This window comes from Mobula hypostoma, chromosome 2 (genome assembly GCF_963921235.1).
Source record: "Mobula hypostoma chromosome 2, sMobHyp1.1, whole genome shotgun sequence".
In the NCBI taxonomy this organism is placed as follows: domain Eukaryota; kingdom Metazoa; phylum Chordata; class Chondrichthyes; order Myliobatiformes; family Myliobatidae; genus Mobula; species Mobula hypostoma.
Window position 1 is genome coordinate 139,271,472 of NC_086098.1, and position 13,760 is coordinate 139,285,231.

At 42.2% G+C, this 13,760-nt stretch overlaps 1 protein-coding gene across 2 annotated transcripts in view; it reads right to left on the reverse strand.

Annotated features, from left to right (window-relative positions):
- fig4a (FIG4 phosphoinositide 5-phosphatase a) overlaps positions 1-13,760 on the reverse strand; it is a 120,031-nt gene that overhangs the window by 38,342 nt on the left and 67,929 nt on the right. For both annotated transcript variants that reach the window (XM_063040771.1, XM_063040772.1), the window contains 2 exons: positions 1,012-1,128; positions 319-364 (listed from right to left, as the gene is read on the reverse strand). In XM_063040771.1, the coding sequence (XP_062896841.1) occupies positions 319-364; positions 1,012-1,128 (163 nt within the window). The remainder of the gene's footprint in view (positions 1-318; positions 365-1,011; positions 1,129-13,760) is intronic.

Genomic DNA, 13,760 nt, shown 5'->3' on the forward strand with positions numbered 1-13,760 from the left:
TGTTACTTTGTTTCTATATTAAAGAAATCCCGATTTAAAAAAGTTGCAATTCCAATAAAACCAGATTGCATTTTAGTTAGTGAGGCATCACGCATATGCAATTACCACTGGCATATGCAATTATCATTAAGACAATTAACTAGCAATCCAAAAATTGATTGGGTAAAATAACTGTTTTCTGTAGTAGAAATGCTACAACAAGATGGTATGCAGTGTTGGAATGTAAACTCATCCTGGACGTACGCAGTTTTGTCATATAAGCCGGCTGTATTTTCTGATATTTCACAGCAAACAATGCATTCTCAATTCCTTTATTACCTGCAGGCGGCAAGTATTGTGAATGATTCCTCCCAGTTCATTCCACCTATGAGAAAATAAAGTGGGGAAGATGTACTTAATGAGAGAATTGAAAGTACAACAATTTGCTTTGTATTTCTAACATTCAAAGTGGCTCTTAAAAACAAAAGACATAAATGCAAGAGATTCTGTAGATACTAGAAATCCTGAGCTACTGTACACACACAAAATGCTGGAGGAACTCAGCAAGTCAGACAGCATCTGTGGAGGGAAATAAACAGCCAACTTTTTGGGCCAAGGCTCTTCATCATGACTGGAAAGGAAGGGGGCAGGTATAGAGGCATAATTAGTATGTGATATACATGACTGTCTGGAAATATATATTTAGCAATATACAGAAAATTGAGATATAGCCCATTTGTAGGAATGCAACCTCACTACAATGGGGGAAGTTACGTGTACTAGTTCACCAGTCATAGTGATTCATTGTCGACGATTTCAGCTTCACCTGTGAGATGGAATATAAATGCCTAAATTAGATAATTAATATCTACAATACAATGATCCTCTTGATAAAATATATTCACAAGTAATACTATAAATGAAGAAATTAATTTTACAATGACCCCAACATTATTTCTCTAGTTCTATTTGGTTTGTTTGTGCACATCTAATGGCCACCAAGTATCCAAATCATTTTATATTCCTTCTTACCTTTCACCTGGTCTTAAGGAATTAGAATGAAAATCTGGACGATTAACGAAAAAGCCCGTCTTTTTCACAACATCTTCTGCAATTATGTTTAGCCGATCCAAAACATTGAACAGTTTACTAAAAACAATGAAAAAGTTACATCTTTAAAATTCTGATAACACAGAAATAGACAACATCTAAAATGTAATTATATATTCATTTGGAAATATTTATTCTCATAATTGTCTCTATTTTGAAGATGTAATTAAGGCAAGATGGTCATAATTAGCTGTCTTTATGCAACCAAAAGCAGTATTTGGCATTTGCACTGTGAATTCCATATTCCTCCACTGGATATACAATACACTCAGTGGCCACTATTCTTTTTGGTACACCTGTACATCTGCCAGTTAATGCAAATATCTAATCAGCAAATTATGTGGCAGCAACTCAATGCATAAATAATGCAGACATGGTCAAGATGCTTAGTTTTTGTTCTGACCAAACATCAGAATAGGGAAGAAATGTGTTCAAAATGACTTTGACTGTAGAATGATCGTTAGTGCCAGATGGGGTGGTTTAAGTATCTCAGAAGCTACTTATCTTCTGGAATTTTCACACATAACAGGGTCTAGAATTTACAGAGACTGGTGTGAAAAACAAACAAAAAAAAATCCAGTGAGCAGCAGCTCTGTGGGCAAAAATGCTTTGTTAATGAGAAAGGTCAGAGGAGAATGGCAGACTGGCTCAAGTTGGCAGGAAGGCGTTAATAACTCAAATAACCATGCATTACAACAGTGGTGTGCAGAACAGCATCTCTGAAAACACAACATGCCGAACCTTGAGATGGATGGGCAGCAGCAGAAGACCATGAACACACACTCAGTTTTCAATTTTTAACCACAGGAAGTACCTAATGAAGAGGCTACTGAGTGTAATTCTGTAGCAATCTCCAGTATAAATCAAGAGATCTGAGATCTGCCATATTATCTGGTATTTACTCACTATTCTTGGAATAAATAAATGAAATTGTTCCACTTTGTTGCATGGATCACACAAACATTTAATAGCATGCTACACCATAACTATTGCTTAGACTCTTGCGTTAAAGCTTCGGTTGTAATTGCCTCACACAAGAATTTCAAAAATCTCCAAAGAGCTTGTATTTCAGTTTCTATATTGATCTTCTATATTGAAGAATATACTGACCAATACTAAAATAGGCATGACAACCCACCTCAGAAAACTGAAATGTTACGTTTATCCAGTTATGTTATATGGCTCAGAATGTCGGACAATATCTAGTAACATGAGGAAACGAATTGTAGCAGCAGAGATGTGGTTTTTTAGGAGGATGCAAAGAATATCATGGATGAAACAACTATCTAACGAGGATGTCATGAACAGAGCAAACACAAAAAGAGAAATAATGTATGAGATCATGAAAAACCAACGTAACTTCATTGGACACGTGATTAGGAAAGAGGAGTTAGAATGCACGGTAATTATGGGAAAGACTGAAGGGAAGAAAGCAAGAGGAAGACAAAGACAAATGATGATAGAGACAGCAGCCAGAGAACTGGAAATGAATACCAATGAACTGATCCACTTGACCCAAAACAGGAGTGTGTGGGCCATGGCAGTCAAAGCTCAAACTGGGCACGGCACCTGATGATGATGATGATATTGATCTTATTTGCATTACAACCTTTATTTCATCACTCTATAAACTGATAAAAGGCATTTTATTTTTAAAATTGTTGGTTTGTTTTATAAGGGAATTCCTGATATTTCATTGCAGAACTTGACACCACTGTAGTTGTTTTCATGTTAGCAGGAGGCACGAGTTAAAGGGGAATCCATAGTGCACCTTTGTAATTAGTTTTCTTTGAGGATTTTGTCACCTTGTTTTCAAATAAAGCATGCTCTAGATGCATGTTCAATTTATGGAAGATTGGAAAATGTAAACATCACATTGGCTTGCAGAGAATGTTGTAATAATTCTAAAATAGTCAAACAATACTGAAATAGGCTCTTCCACCAAATTATCCATGCTGATCGAGATTTGGCCAGTTAGCCTCATTTGTAAATTGACAAAGTTGCAGGTAAGATTGGCAAAGATCAATAAAGATTTCGAACAGTACTGTGGCCAAGTAGTTCCTCACAACAGGGAGTTAGGGATCTTGGGAAAATTAGTCATGCAGACCTTCTACTAGTGTAAGATCCAAAACCACAAAACTAGTTGGGTCAAGAGTTTCACAGCAAGAACAGTGGCTGATGATCACTAGGCAGGTCCATCACTGGGACGAAAGACAATAGAGAGGCAAGTAAATGGAATCCAAGTTTCTCATACCTACCTCATTTGAAGGATAGCATTCAAAGCTTCCCCAAATTTATTTTCCATTGAAATGACCAGTAGTCATTTTGCTGTTGGCTGAGCAAAGAGAAGCTCTGGAAGATCTTCTGCACCTCCAACCCACCCCCACACACCTCATTAGCAATCCTGGGCAGTGATAATTTTGCCCTTGTTATCAGCAGTGAAAATCCTTAGCAGGTCAGTGAAGCCAGCAAATAGCAGAGTCTGCGAAGGCCTACCTTGAGGGTTCCAACCACTGAAGGAAAGATGGTACCTTCACCTGCTGAGGCAGGAGATCAATTGTGAAGGGCAGAGAACCCTGGTCTCTGGAGTGAAGACACCTATGACTGTCCCTGAATATAATGGATAGCATGTGTGTGTGTGTGTGTGTGTGTGTGTGTGTGTATATGAAACACATTGAGAAGGATATTGTTCGAAATGCTCATAAAATGTTGCAATAACAAATAGTTGGGCCCTCACACAGATCACTAATGTACAATACTAGTCATAATCTTCCAAGCTGAAAACCATTCCACAACTCCTACTTTTTATTTTCTCTGTTAACAACCCCTCAACCCACACCTTCTGAAAACGAGAACATACTGTACCATAAGACATAGGAGTAGAATTCGGCTACTCGGCCCTTCGTGTCTGCTCATGGCTGATTTATTATCCACCTCAAACCCATTCTCCTGCCTTCCCCCCTTTGAAGTCCTGATTAAACAAGAACCTATCAGCCTCTGCTTTAAATATATCCAATGACTTGGCCTCCACATCCTCGACTCATCCACTATAGGAAATATTCTCTCCACGTCCGCTCTATCTAGGCCTTTCAATATTTGATATTTTCAATGAGATCACCCCCCCCACCACCACCATTTTTAGCAAGTATAGGCCCAGAGCCACATCCACATATTTGCTTCATCCATTTTGGAAGATTTTTTTCCAAAGGACTCCTACATAAAACATAGACAGTACAGGTCCTTCAGCCTACGATGTCATACCGACCTTTTAATTTACTCCAAGGTTATTCTAATACTTGCCTCCCACACAGTCCTCCATTTTTCCTTCATCTATGTGCCTACCTAAGGGTCTGTTAAATGATCCCAATATATCTGTCTTTACCACCATCCCTGGCAGCACATACCGTGCACCCACCACTATGTAAAAAACCTACCTTTGACATTCCGCCTAGATTTTCTTACCATCACCTTAAATGATACCCTTTCATATTAGCTATTTCTGCCTTGGAAGGCGGTCTCTGGCCGTCCACTCAATCTATGCCTCTTGTCATCTTGAACAACTCTATCAAGTCACCTCTCATCTTCCTTCACTCCCAAGACAAAAGCCCGAGCTTAGACAACCTTTCCTCATAAGACATGCTCTCGAATTCAGGCAGCATCCTGGTAAATCTTCTCTGCACCCTCACTAAACCATTCACACCTTTCCTATAATGAGACAATCGGAAGTGAACAAATACTCCAAGCGTAGTCTAAATAGTTTTATAAAGCTGCAGCATTACCTTGCGACTCTATGCCTCCTGACTTTCTGAATAACCCTACCGTAGGGAACTTTGCTAAACTCCATTTTAAAATCTACTTTCATCACATCCATAGGCTACCTTCATCGATTTGTTTTGTCACTCCCTCAAAGAATTCAAATAGGCTGTCTGGGCATGACCTGTCCTTCATAAAGCCAGGCTGACAAACCCAAATCAGACTATGCTTCTACAAATTCTCGTAATTCCTGTCTCTAAGAATCCTCTCCAATAGTTTGCCATCTCTGATATAAGACTCACTGGTCTATAATTCCCAGGATTATTCCTATTACCTTTTAATGGAAGCAATAACATTTGCCACCTTCCAATCTTCTGGTACTACTCCGGTTGCCAGTGAGGACATCCTCCATCATCCCATCTTCCCGTCACCATAACAGGAATAGATTTCCCTCTGTTCTTACCTCCCATCCCACTAGTCTCTGCATCCAGCACATCATTCGCCGTAATTTCATCCAGCTTCAATAGGATCCTACCACTAAACACATCTTTCCCTCCCCAACACTCTCCACTTTCACAAAGACTGCTCTCTCTGTGACTCGCTTGTCCATTCATCCCTCCCTACTGATCTCCCTCCTGGCACTTAACCCTGCAAGCAGGAAAAATGCTATACCTGCCCCTTCACCTCCTCCCTCACCATTATTCAGGGCCCCAAACAGTCCTTCTAACTGAGGCACTATGTCACCTGCAAGTTCTTTGGGGCTATCTAATGTATCTGGTAATCCTTGTGTGGTCTCCTCTACATCAGTGAAACCTGATTGGGGGGTTCACTTTATTCCTTTGCTCCATCGCCACAAAAGGTGTGATTTCCCAGCGACCACCCATTTTAATTCTACTTGTCATTACCATTCTGACAAGTCGGTCTATGGCCCCCTCTACTGGCATGATGAGGCCTCTCTCAGGTTGGAGGAGCAACATGTCATATTCCGTCTGGGTAACCTCCAAACAGACAGCAATGAACAGTTATTTCTCCAACATCTGGTAATTTCTCCCCCTCCTCTTTCTCTCTTTTTCCATTCTCCTTTCTGGTGTCCCTTTTACCCTTTCTCTTCTCCTCACCTGCTTATTACCTCCCTCTGGTGCCCCTACTCCTTCCCTTTCTTCCATGGTCCACTCCCCTCTCCCAACAGATTCCTTTTTCCAGCTATCATCTCCTAGCTTTGCACTTCATCCTTTCTTCCCCACCTAAACGCTTTCTCCTTCACCTAGCTTCAACTATCACCTGCCAGCTTATACTCCTAACTTTCTGGATTCTTCCTGATGAAGGGTCTCAGCCCAAAATGTTGACTGTTTATTCCTCTCCATCAATACTGCCTGGCCTGCTGAATTCCTCCAGCATTGTTATTTAACCTAATGTTGTTCAAAGGTTTCAGCACATTATCTTCCTTAACATTGATATGTTCCAGCATATTAGCTCATTCTATACACATTCATCAAGGTCACCCTCACTGGTGAATACCGAAGCAAAGTATTTAATAAGGACCTCCTCTACCTCCTCCAACTCCAGGCACGTTTCTTCATTCATCTCTAATTGGTTCTATCCTTATTCTAGTCGCCCTCATGTTTTTCATAAATGTGTAGAACATCTTGGGGTTTTCCTTAATCCTACTTACCAAAGCCTTCTCATGTCCCTTCTAGCTCTCAGGACTGAAGAAGGGTCTCAGCCTGAAATGCCGACTATTTATTCATTTCTGTAGGTGCTGCCTCCCCTGCTGAGCTCCTCCAGCATTTTGTGTGTTTTATTAACACAATTTTTTTTTTACTTGCTTGCTCACTTGCATTTGATTTTTAGGTGATTTTGGCATTGTTTGAAAATACATATTAACTGTTTAACTTCTCCATTTGCTTATTTTCTCATTATAAATTATCCTGTCTCTGTAAGACACCCACATTTGTACCCATTAGCCTTTTACATACCATTTTTACATACTCATGGAAATTCTGATAAAGTCTGTTTTACGTTTCTTAATAGCTTAGTCTCATATTCTACTTTCCTTTTTCAGTAATTTCTTCATTTTTTTTAATTTCAAAAGCATCTCCAATTCTCAGGTTTACTGCTTCTCTTTCAGTGTGTTGTTTCCAGACACCTGATACACAGATGACAGTAAATGTCACAAATTCCACCATGCAATGCATCATTATCAAGGTTAATTGCTAGATCTTTCAAAAGATCGAAGTATAAATGACATTAATAGCTGCTAGCCACATGACAGACTGTAGCTCTTAACCTTCAGAGGTGACTTCCAATATAACTACAAGATTAATTTATTACTGAGTTGGCTATTTATTATGTTGCTTATAATGATTTGCTTTATTAGAACACACAACATAAAGGCAAAGTACAGACCCTTTGGCCCCAAATGTTGTGCCAAACTTTTATCCTACTCCAAGAAAAATCTAACCCTTCCCTCTTCCCTTCATTTCTCTATCATCCATGTGTGTAAATAAGAGTTTCCTAAATCCCCTTAATTTATTTGCTTTCGCAGAGTATATTTTATTAAAGGCTTGTGCTCAAAGGGGAATACAACATGTTTTCCCTTTTTGAAACCTAATGTTATTGTGAAATACTGTACAACATGAATAAGATATAGGATAAGGAGCTTCCACTCCAAATAAAAACACAGGAAACAGAAAAAGTAGGTAGGTATGTCCTCTGAGTCCATTCTGTCGTCAATAGGTTTAAGTTTTGTCCAGAGCTCCACTTTCACACACTCTCCCATATCCCTCATTTTACTGGTAGTATAAACGCCTGTCAGTCTTCACCTTGAAGATATTAGAACATAAGACATAGGAGCAAAATTAAGCCATTCAACCCATCAAGTCTGCACCACCACTCGATCATTGCTGATTTACTTTCCCTCTCAATCACATTCTCCTGCCTTCTCCATGTAACCTTAGGCACGCTTATTAATGCCTGTCAACCTCTGTTTTAATTGTACCCTATGATTTGGCCTCCACAGTCATCTGTGGCAATCACCCTCTGGCTAAAGAATTTCCTCCTCATCTCTGTTCTAAAAGGGACATTCTGTGAGGCTGTGTTCTCTGGTCCTAGATTCTCCACTATCGGAATCATTCACTTCATGCCCACTCTATCCAGGCCTTCCTATATTTGGTAGGTTTCAGCAAGATCACCCTCATTTTCCTAAATACCAGCATGCACAGGCTAACCCTGCTCACATGTTAGCCCATTCCCAGGATCATTCTTATAAACACAAGAGGCTCTGCAGATGCTGGAAATCCAGGGCATCCAAGGAAAGAAGAGGGGCACCAAGGGGAGGTGATAGGCAAGTGAAGAGAAGAAGTAAGAAGCCAAAATGGAGAATGGAAGAGGGAAGGGGGAGGAAAAAAAATTACCAGATAGAGATACCATTGTTCATTCCATCAGGTTGGAGGATACCTAAACAAAATATGAGGTGTTGCTCCTCCACCCTGAGAGTGGCCTCATCATGGCAAAAGAGGAGACCATGGACTGACATGTCGGAATGGGAAAGGGGATAGGAATTAAAAATGTTTGGCCACCAGGAAATTACTCTTTTGGCAGATGAAGTAGAGGTGCTCGACAAAGTGGTCCCCCAACTTACGACAGGTTTCACCAAAGTAGAGGAGGCAGCCTCCGGAGCATTAGACACAACAAATCACCCTCAATAGACTTGCAAGTGAAGTGTTGCCTCACATGGAAAGACTATTTGGGGCCCTGAATGGAGGTGAGGGAGGAGGTAAAAGGGCAGGTGCAACATTTTGGTTGCTTTCAGGGGTACGTGGCATGAGAGAGATTAGTGGGAGGAGGGGTAAAAAAGATATTTTTGGTGGTAGAATCCTGTTGAAGATGGCAGAAGTTGTGAAGATGGCAGAAGTTGCGGAAAATGATAAATTGAATGTGGAGGCTCATAGGGTGATAGGTGAGGACAAGAGGAACTTTATCCTTGTTAAGGTGGCAGGAAGATGGTGTAAGCATTGATGTCCAGGAAAAGGAGGAGCTGCAAGTGAGGACAGCCTCAATGGTGGAGGAAGGGACATCTTGTTCTTTGAGGAAAGAGAACATCTCTGATGTCCTGGAAAGGAAGGCCTCATCCTGGGAAATGATGCGGTGGAGACGAAGACACTGAGAAAAGGCAATAGCACTTTTATAGGAGTCAGGGTGCGAACATAGCCGTGAGATGTTGGTAGACAGTTTCTCCAGAGATGGAGACAGAGAGATTGAGAAAAAAGAGGGAGGTGTCAGAAATGGACCAAGTGAATTTAAAGACAAGCTGGATGTAAAGTTGCAGTCATCAATGTATTCCAAGAAGAGTTGTGGAGTATTACCATCAAAAGCTTGGAACATGGACTCTTCCATGTAGCCAATAAAAACACAGGCATAGCTAGGGCTCATGCGGGTGCTCATGGTCCCTTAAGTCTGGAAAAAGTAGGAAGAGCCGAAGGAGAAATTGTTGAGGCTGAGGACCAGTAATGACAGATGGAGGAGGGTGGTGGTGGATGGGAACTGGCTGGGTCTTTTGTTCAGAAAGAAACAGACTGCTTAAAAGTCTTCTTGATGGGGCTCAGAAGTGTACAGAGACTAGACGTTCACAGTGAAAATAAGGTGATTAGGTCCAGGGAATTGAAAGTTGTTGAGAAAATTGAGTGCATGTGAAGTATTGTAGATATAGGTGGTCAGAGAGTGAACCAAGGGGGATAGAATAGAGTCAAGGTATGCAGACACAAGTTCAGTGGGGCAGGAGCAAGCAATCTGGACCTATCCAGACAGTCAGGTTTGTGGACCTTGGATAGGAGGTCGGAACCAGCAGTCCAGGTGCTACGAGTTTTATGGCAGTGGATGGGAGTTCAGAATTGATGAGGCTGGTGATGCTGTCGGAGACATTTTTCTGATGGTCCCAAATGAGGTCCTTTTCAAGGGGTAGGTAGAGGATGTGTCTTGCCACCTGGCCTCAGCAAGATGGAGGTCAATCTGCCACATACAACAGCACTCTCTTTGCCTGCGGATTTGATGGTAATGTTGGGATTGGTGTGGAGAGTGGAGGTCTACTTCTATTCCCCCACTCTAGCCTCTTACCTCTTCTCCTCACCTGCTTATCACCTCTACCTGGTGCCCTCCTCCTTCCCTTTCTCCCACTGTCCTCTCTCCTCTCCTATCCGATTCCTTTTTCTCCAGCCTTTTACCTTTCCCATCCACATGGCTTCACCTATCATCTTCTAGCTAGTCCTCCTTCTCTTCTCCCCACCTTTTATTCTGGCATCCTACCCTTGTGCAGCTGGACCTTGGACTTCCTGTCAGATCACTGGCAAGTAGTAAGAGTGGGCTCCATCACCTCTGCCCCTCTGACCCTCAACACTGGTGCCCCTCAGGGCTGCGTCCTAAGTCAGCAGTCCCCAACCACCGGACCGCGAACCGGTACCAGGTCGCAAAGCATGTGCTACCGGGCCGCAGGGAAACGATATGAGTCAACTGCACCTTTCCTCATTCCCTGTCACGTCTACTGTTGAACTTGAATGCACGCGAGGTCATCAGTCGGTCATTAACCTGCAACTACTCAATGAGTAAAAAACAAACGTCACTTGAGAGTTTCTTTGGAAGAGGTGGTAGGGGACATAAAAGGCCTAACGATAATGATAACGCAGAGACAGCTGAGGCTGAGACCGCAAAAACAAAGAAAGCTTCCTTCAACAGAAAATATGACGAGTCATACATAAAATATGGCTTTATTGCGACTGGTGACTTGCTCACTCCAAGCGCCCTGTGTGTAATATGTGGAGACAAGCTGTCTAATGAGGCAATGAAGCCCTTAAAACTGCTTCAGAACCTTGAGTCCAAGCACCCTACACTTAAAGACAAACTGTTGAGTTTTTTGAGCGGAAAAAACGTGAGCAAGCGGGACAGAAGCAAGTGCTGACAGCCACCACCTCCACAAATGCTGCTGCTCTGAGAGCGTCGTACCTAGTGACTAGCCATATTGCTAAGGCTAAGAAGCCTTTCACTGTTGGTGAAGAATTGATTCTGCCAGCTGCCAAGGACATGTGTTGTGAACTGTTGGGAGAAGCTGCAGCTAACAAGATGGCACAGGTTTCTCTTTCAGCTACCACAGTTTCAAGGAGAATTGATGACATAGCGGAGGACATCGAAGCACAGTTGTTGGAACGAGTCTGGTTTCACTACCCAAGTCAAAGAGGTTGCTCCCAAATGCCAGTCTACACACGGTGTCACGCACAGGAAATCGCTGGCTAGCCAAAAAATATCACCTGATATTAAGAGCGTATTGAGTGACGTTGTTGAAGTTATCAATCACATCAAAGTAAAAGCCCTTAGCTCACGTCTGTTTGAGCAGCTTTGCGAGGAAATGGATGCAGAGCATGACCGCCTTCTCATACACACTGAAGTAAGGTGGCTATCAAAGGGGAGCGCCCTGGCCAGGGTTTTTGAGTTAAGAGAGCAGCTACAGAGATTTCTTTCAAGAAAAAAGTCACCACTGGCAGCACACTTCAGTGACGAGGAGTGGATAGCAAAACTCGCTTATCTGTGTGACATCTTCAACCTGCTCAATGAACTCAAATTGTCACTTCAGGGGGGAATGACAACTGTCTTCAAATTGGCAGGTAAAGTGTCTGCTTTCACAACCAAACTGGAACTGTGGGGACGGCGAGTGGACAGGGACATATTTGACATGTTCCCAACATTAGCTGGGAATTTGCGAGAGACTGAGGCTACGTCCACACTAGACCGGATAATTTTGAAAACGCTGGTTTTGAGCAAGAACGACAGGCGTCCACACTAACTGTTTTTCAAAATATCTCTGTCCAAACTAAAACGGATATTTGGGTGAATGTATTCCTAATGGGCATGCACAGACATCTACAGAAAACAAGCAAAGAGGAACCAGTATAATATTTACATTTCCGCGGTGGCGTTGTGCTATTTCCATTGGTCAAAAACTAGAGTACCAACAAGAACAGCGAAAGAAAGTTTTCAACAATGTCTTCGAGGAATACAAAGAAAACCTCCACTGGAAAAATCAGACCGGACTTCTTCGTTTAGATAGACATGAAGTCGAGCTGTTTCTGCGAGTTACCAATGACTACGAAGTCAGCAGAGCAGTGGAGAACGTGGAGGTGTTTAATTCCAAACAAACTATTAACGTAGACGATAAAGTAAACAACACATGCATGAAGCCGTCCTCTACCCAATATCAACAAGAGAGTGGAATCTTCTGCCGCCAGACCTGCGCAGTATTTCTGACACTAATATTTTTAAAGATAGACTCAATCAAATCAATTTAGGGGATCCAGTCAAAAAAGCTCACTTTACAATTTAACTCTCACGTGTTCACACTGACTGCGCTTTTTAACAGCCGTCGGGCAGTGCTTGCACAGTACCAAGCAGAAGCAGAAAAAGCATTGTTGTTGTGGCATTGTCATGACAGCGTTTTCAGATATCTCCGTTTTCCCGTCCACACTGTAACACCGAACAATCGTTTTCAAATTTACACACTCTGGAGAGTGTTTTAGAAAAGCTCCGTTTTTGGGGGATGAAAACGCCGTTTCAGTGTGGATGGAGGGTCAAAATGAAGAGAAAAGGCTTTGTTTTCAAAATTATCCGGCGTAGTGTGGACGTAGCCTGAGGCTCACAGCTGGTGCGCGATCACCTATCTTCGCTGTCGACAGAATTCGACGTTACTTCCCAACCGCAAACGACCCAAGACATGCAAAGGAATGGGTCCGTGACCCATTTGTGAATGTCCCCGGTGAATCATCCATGTCAGTGCGGGAAGAAGATCAACTCCTCGAGCTTGCAAATGATGGTGGGCTGAAAAGTATGTTTGACATAACGTCTCTGCCGGCATTCTGGATCAAAGTCAAGGCTGAATATCCTGAGATAGCCCCGAAAGCACTGAAAACGTTGCTTCCATTTCCAACATCATATCTCTGCGAAGCGGAGTTTTCTGCAATGAATGCAACGAAAACTAAATTGCGGAATAGACTGGACATAAGGACCCCCCTCATGACTTATAATTGACTTATCACTATATTCATGCGAGGAAAATATGTGCTGTGTGTTTAATATTAAATTCGTTAAATAAACCGTTTTAGAAACGAAATTGAGTGTATTAGCCACTGAGAAGTGACTTATAGTTGACTTATCACCTATATTCCAGTTGTGATTAACACCTCCCTCCCCCCCACCCCCTGCCCAGTCGGCTGGTTCTCAAGAATATTGTCAATATTAAACCGGTCCGCAGTGCAAAAAAGGTTGGGGACCCCTGTCCTAAGCCCCTTCTTTACTCTTTGTATACCCATAGCTGCATCGCCACCCACAGCTCTAATCTGCTAATTAAATTTGCTGATGATACTACATTGATTGGCCTAATCTCAAATAATAACAGAGATGGAGTCATCACCCTGACACAGTGGTGTCAAGAAATCAACCTCTCCCCCAATATCACAACAACAAAGGAGCTGGATTTGGACTACAGGAGGAATGGAGACAGGCTAACCCCTATCGACATCAATGGATCTGGGGTTAAGAGGGTGAACAACTTTAAGTTCCTTGGCATATACATCACAAAGGATCTCACGTGGTCTATGCATACCAGCTGTGTGGTGAAAAAAACACAACAGCAACTGTTTCACCTCAGACAGTTGAAGAAATTTGGTATGGGTCCCCAAATCCCAAGGACTTTATACAGGGGCACAATTGAAAGCATCCTGACCGGCTGCATCACTGCAAAGTATAGGAACTGTATTTTCCTCAATCGCTGGACTCTGCAGAGAGTGTTGCGGACAGCCCAGCGCATCTGTAGATGTGAACTTCCCACTATTCAGGGCATTTAGAGACAGGTGTGTAAAAAGGGCCCGAAGAATCATTGG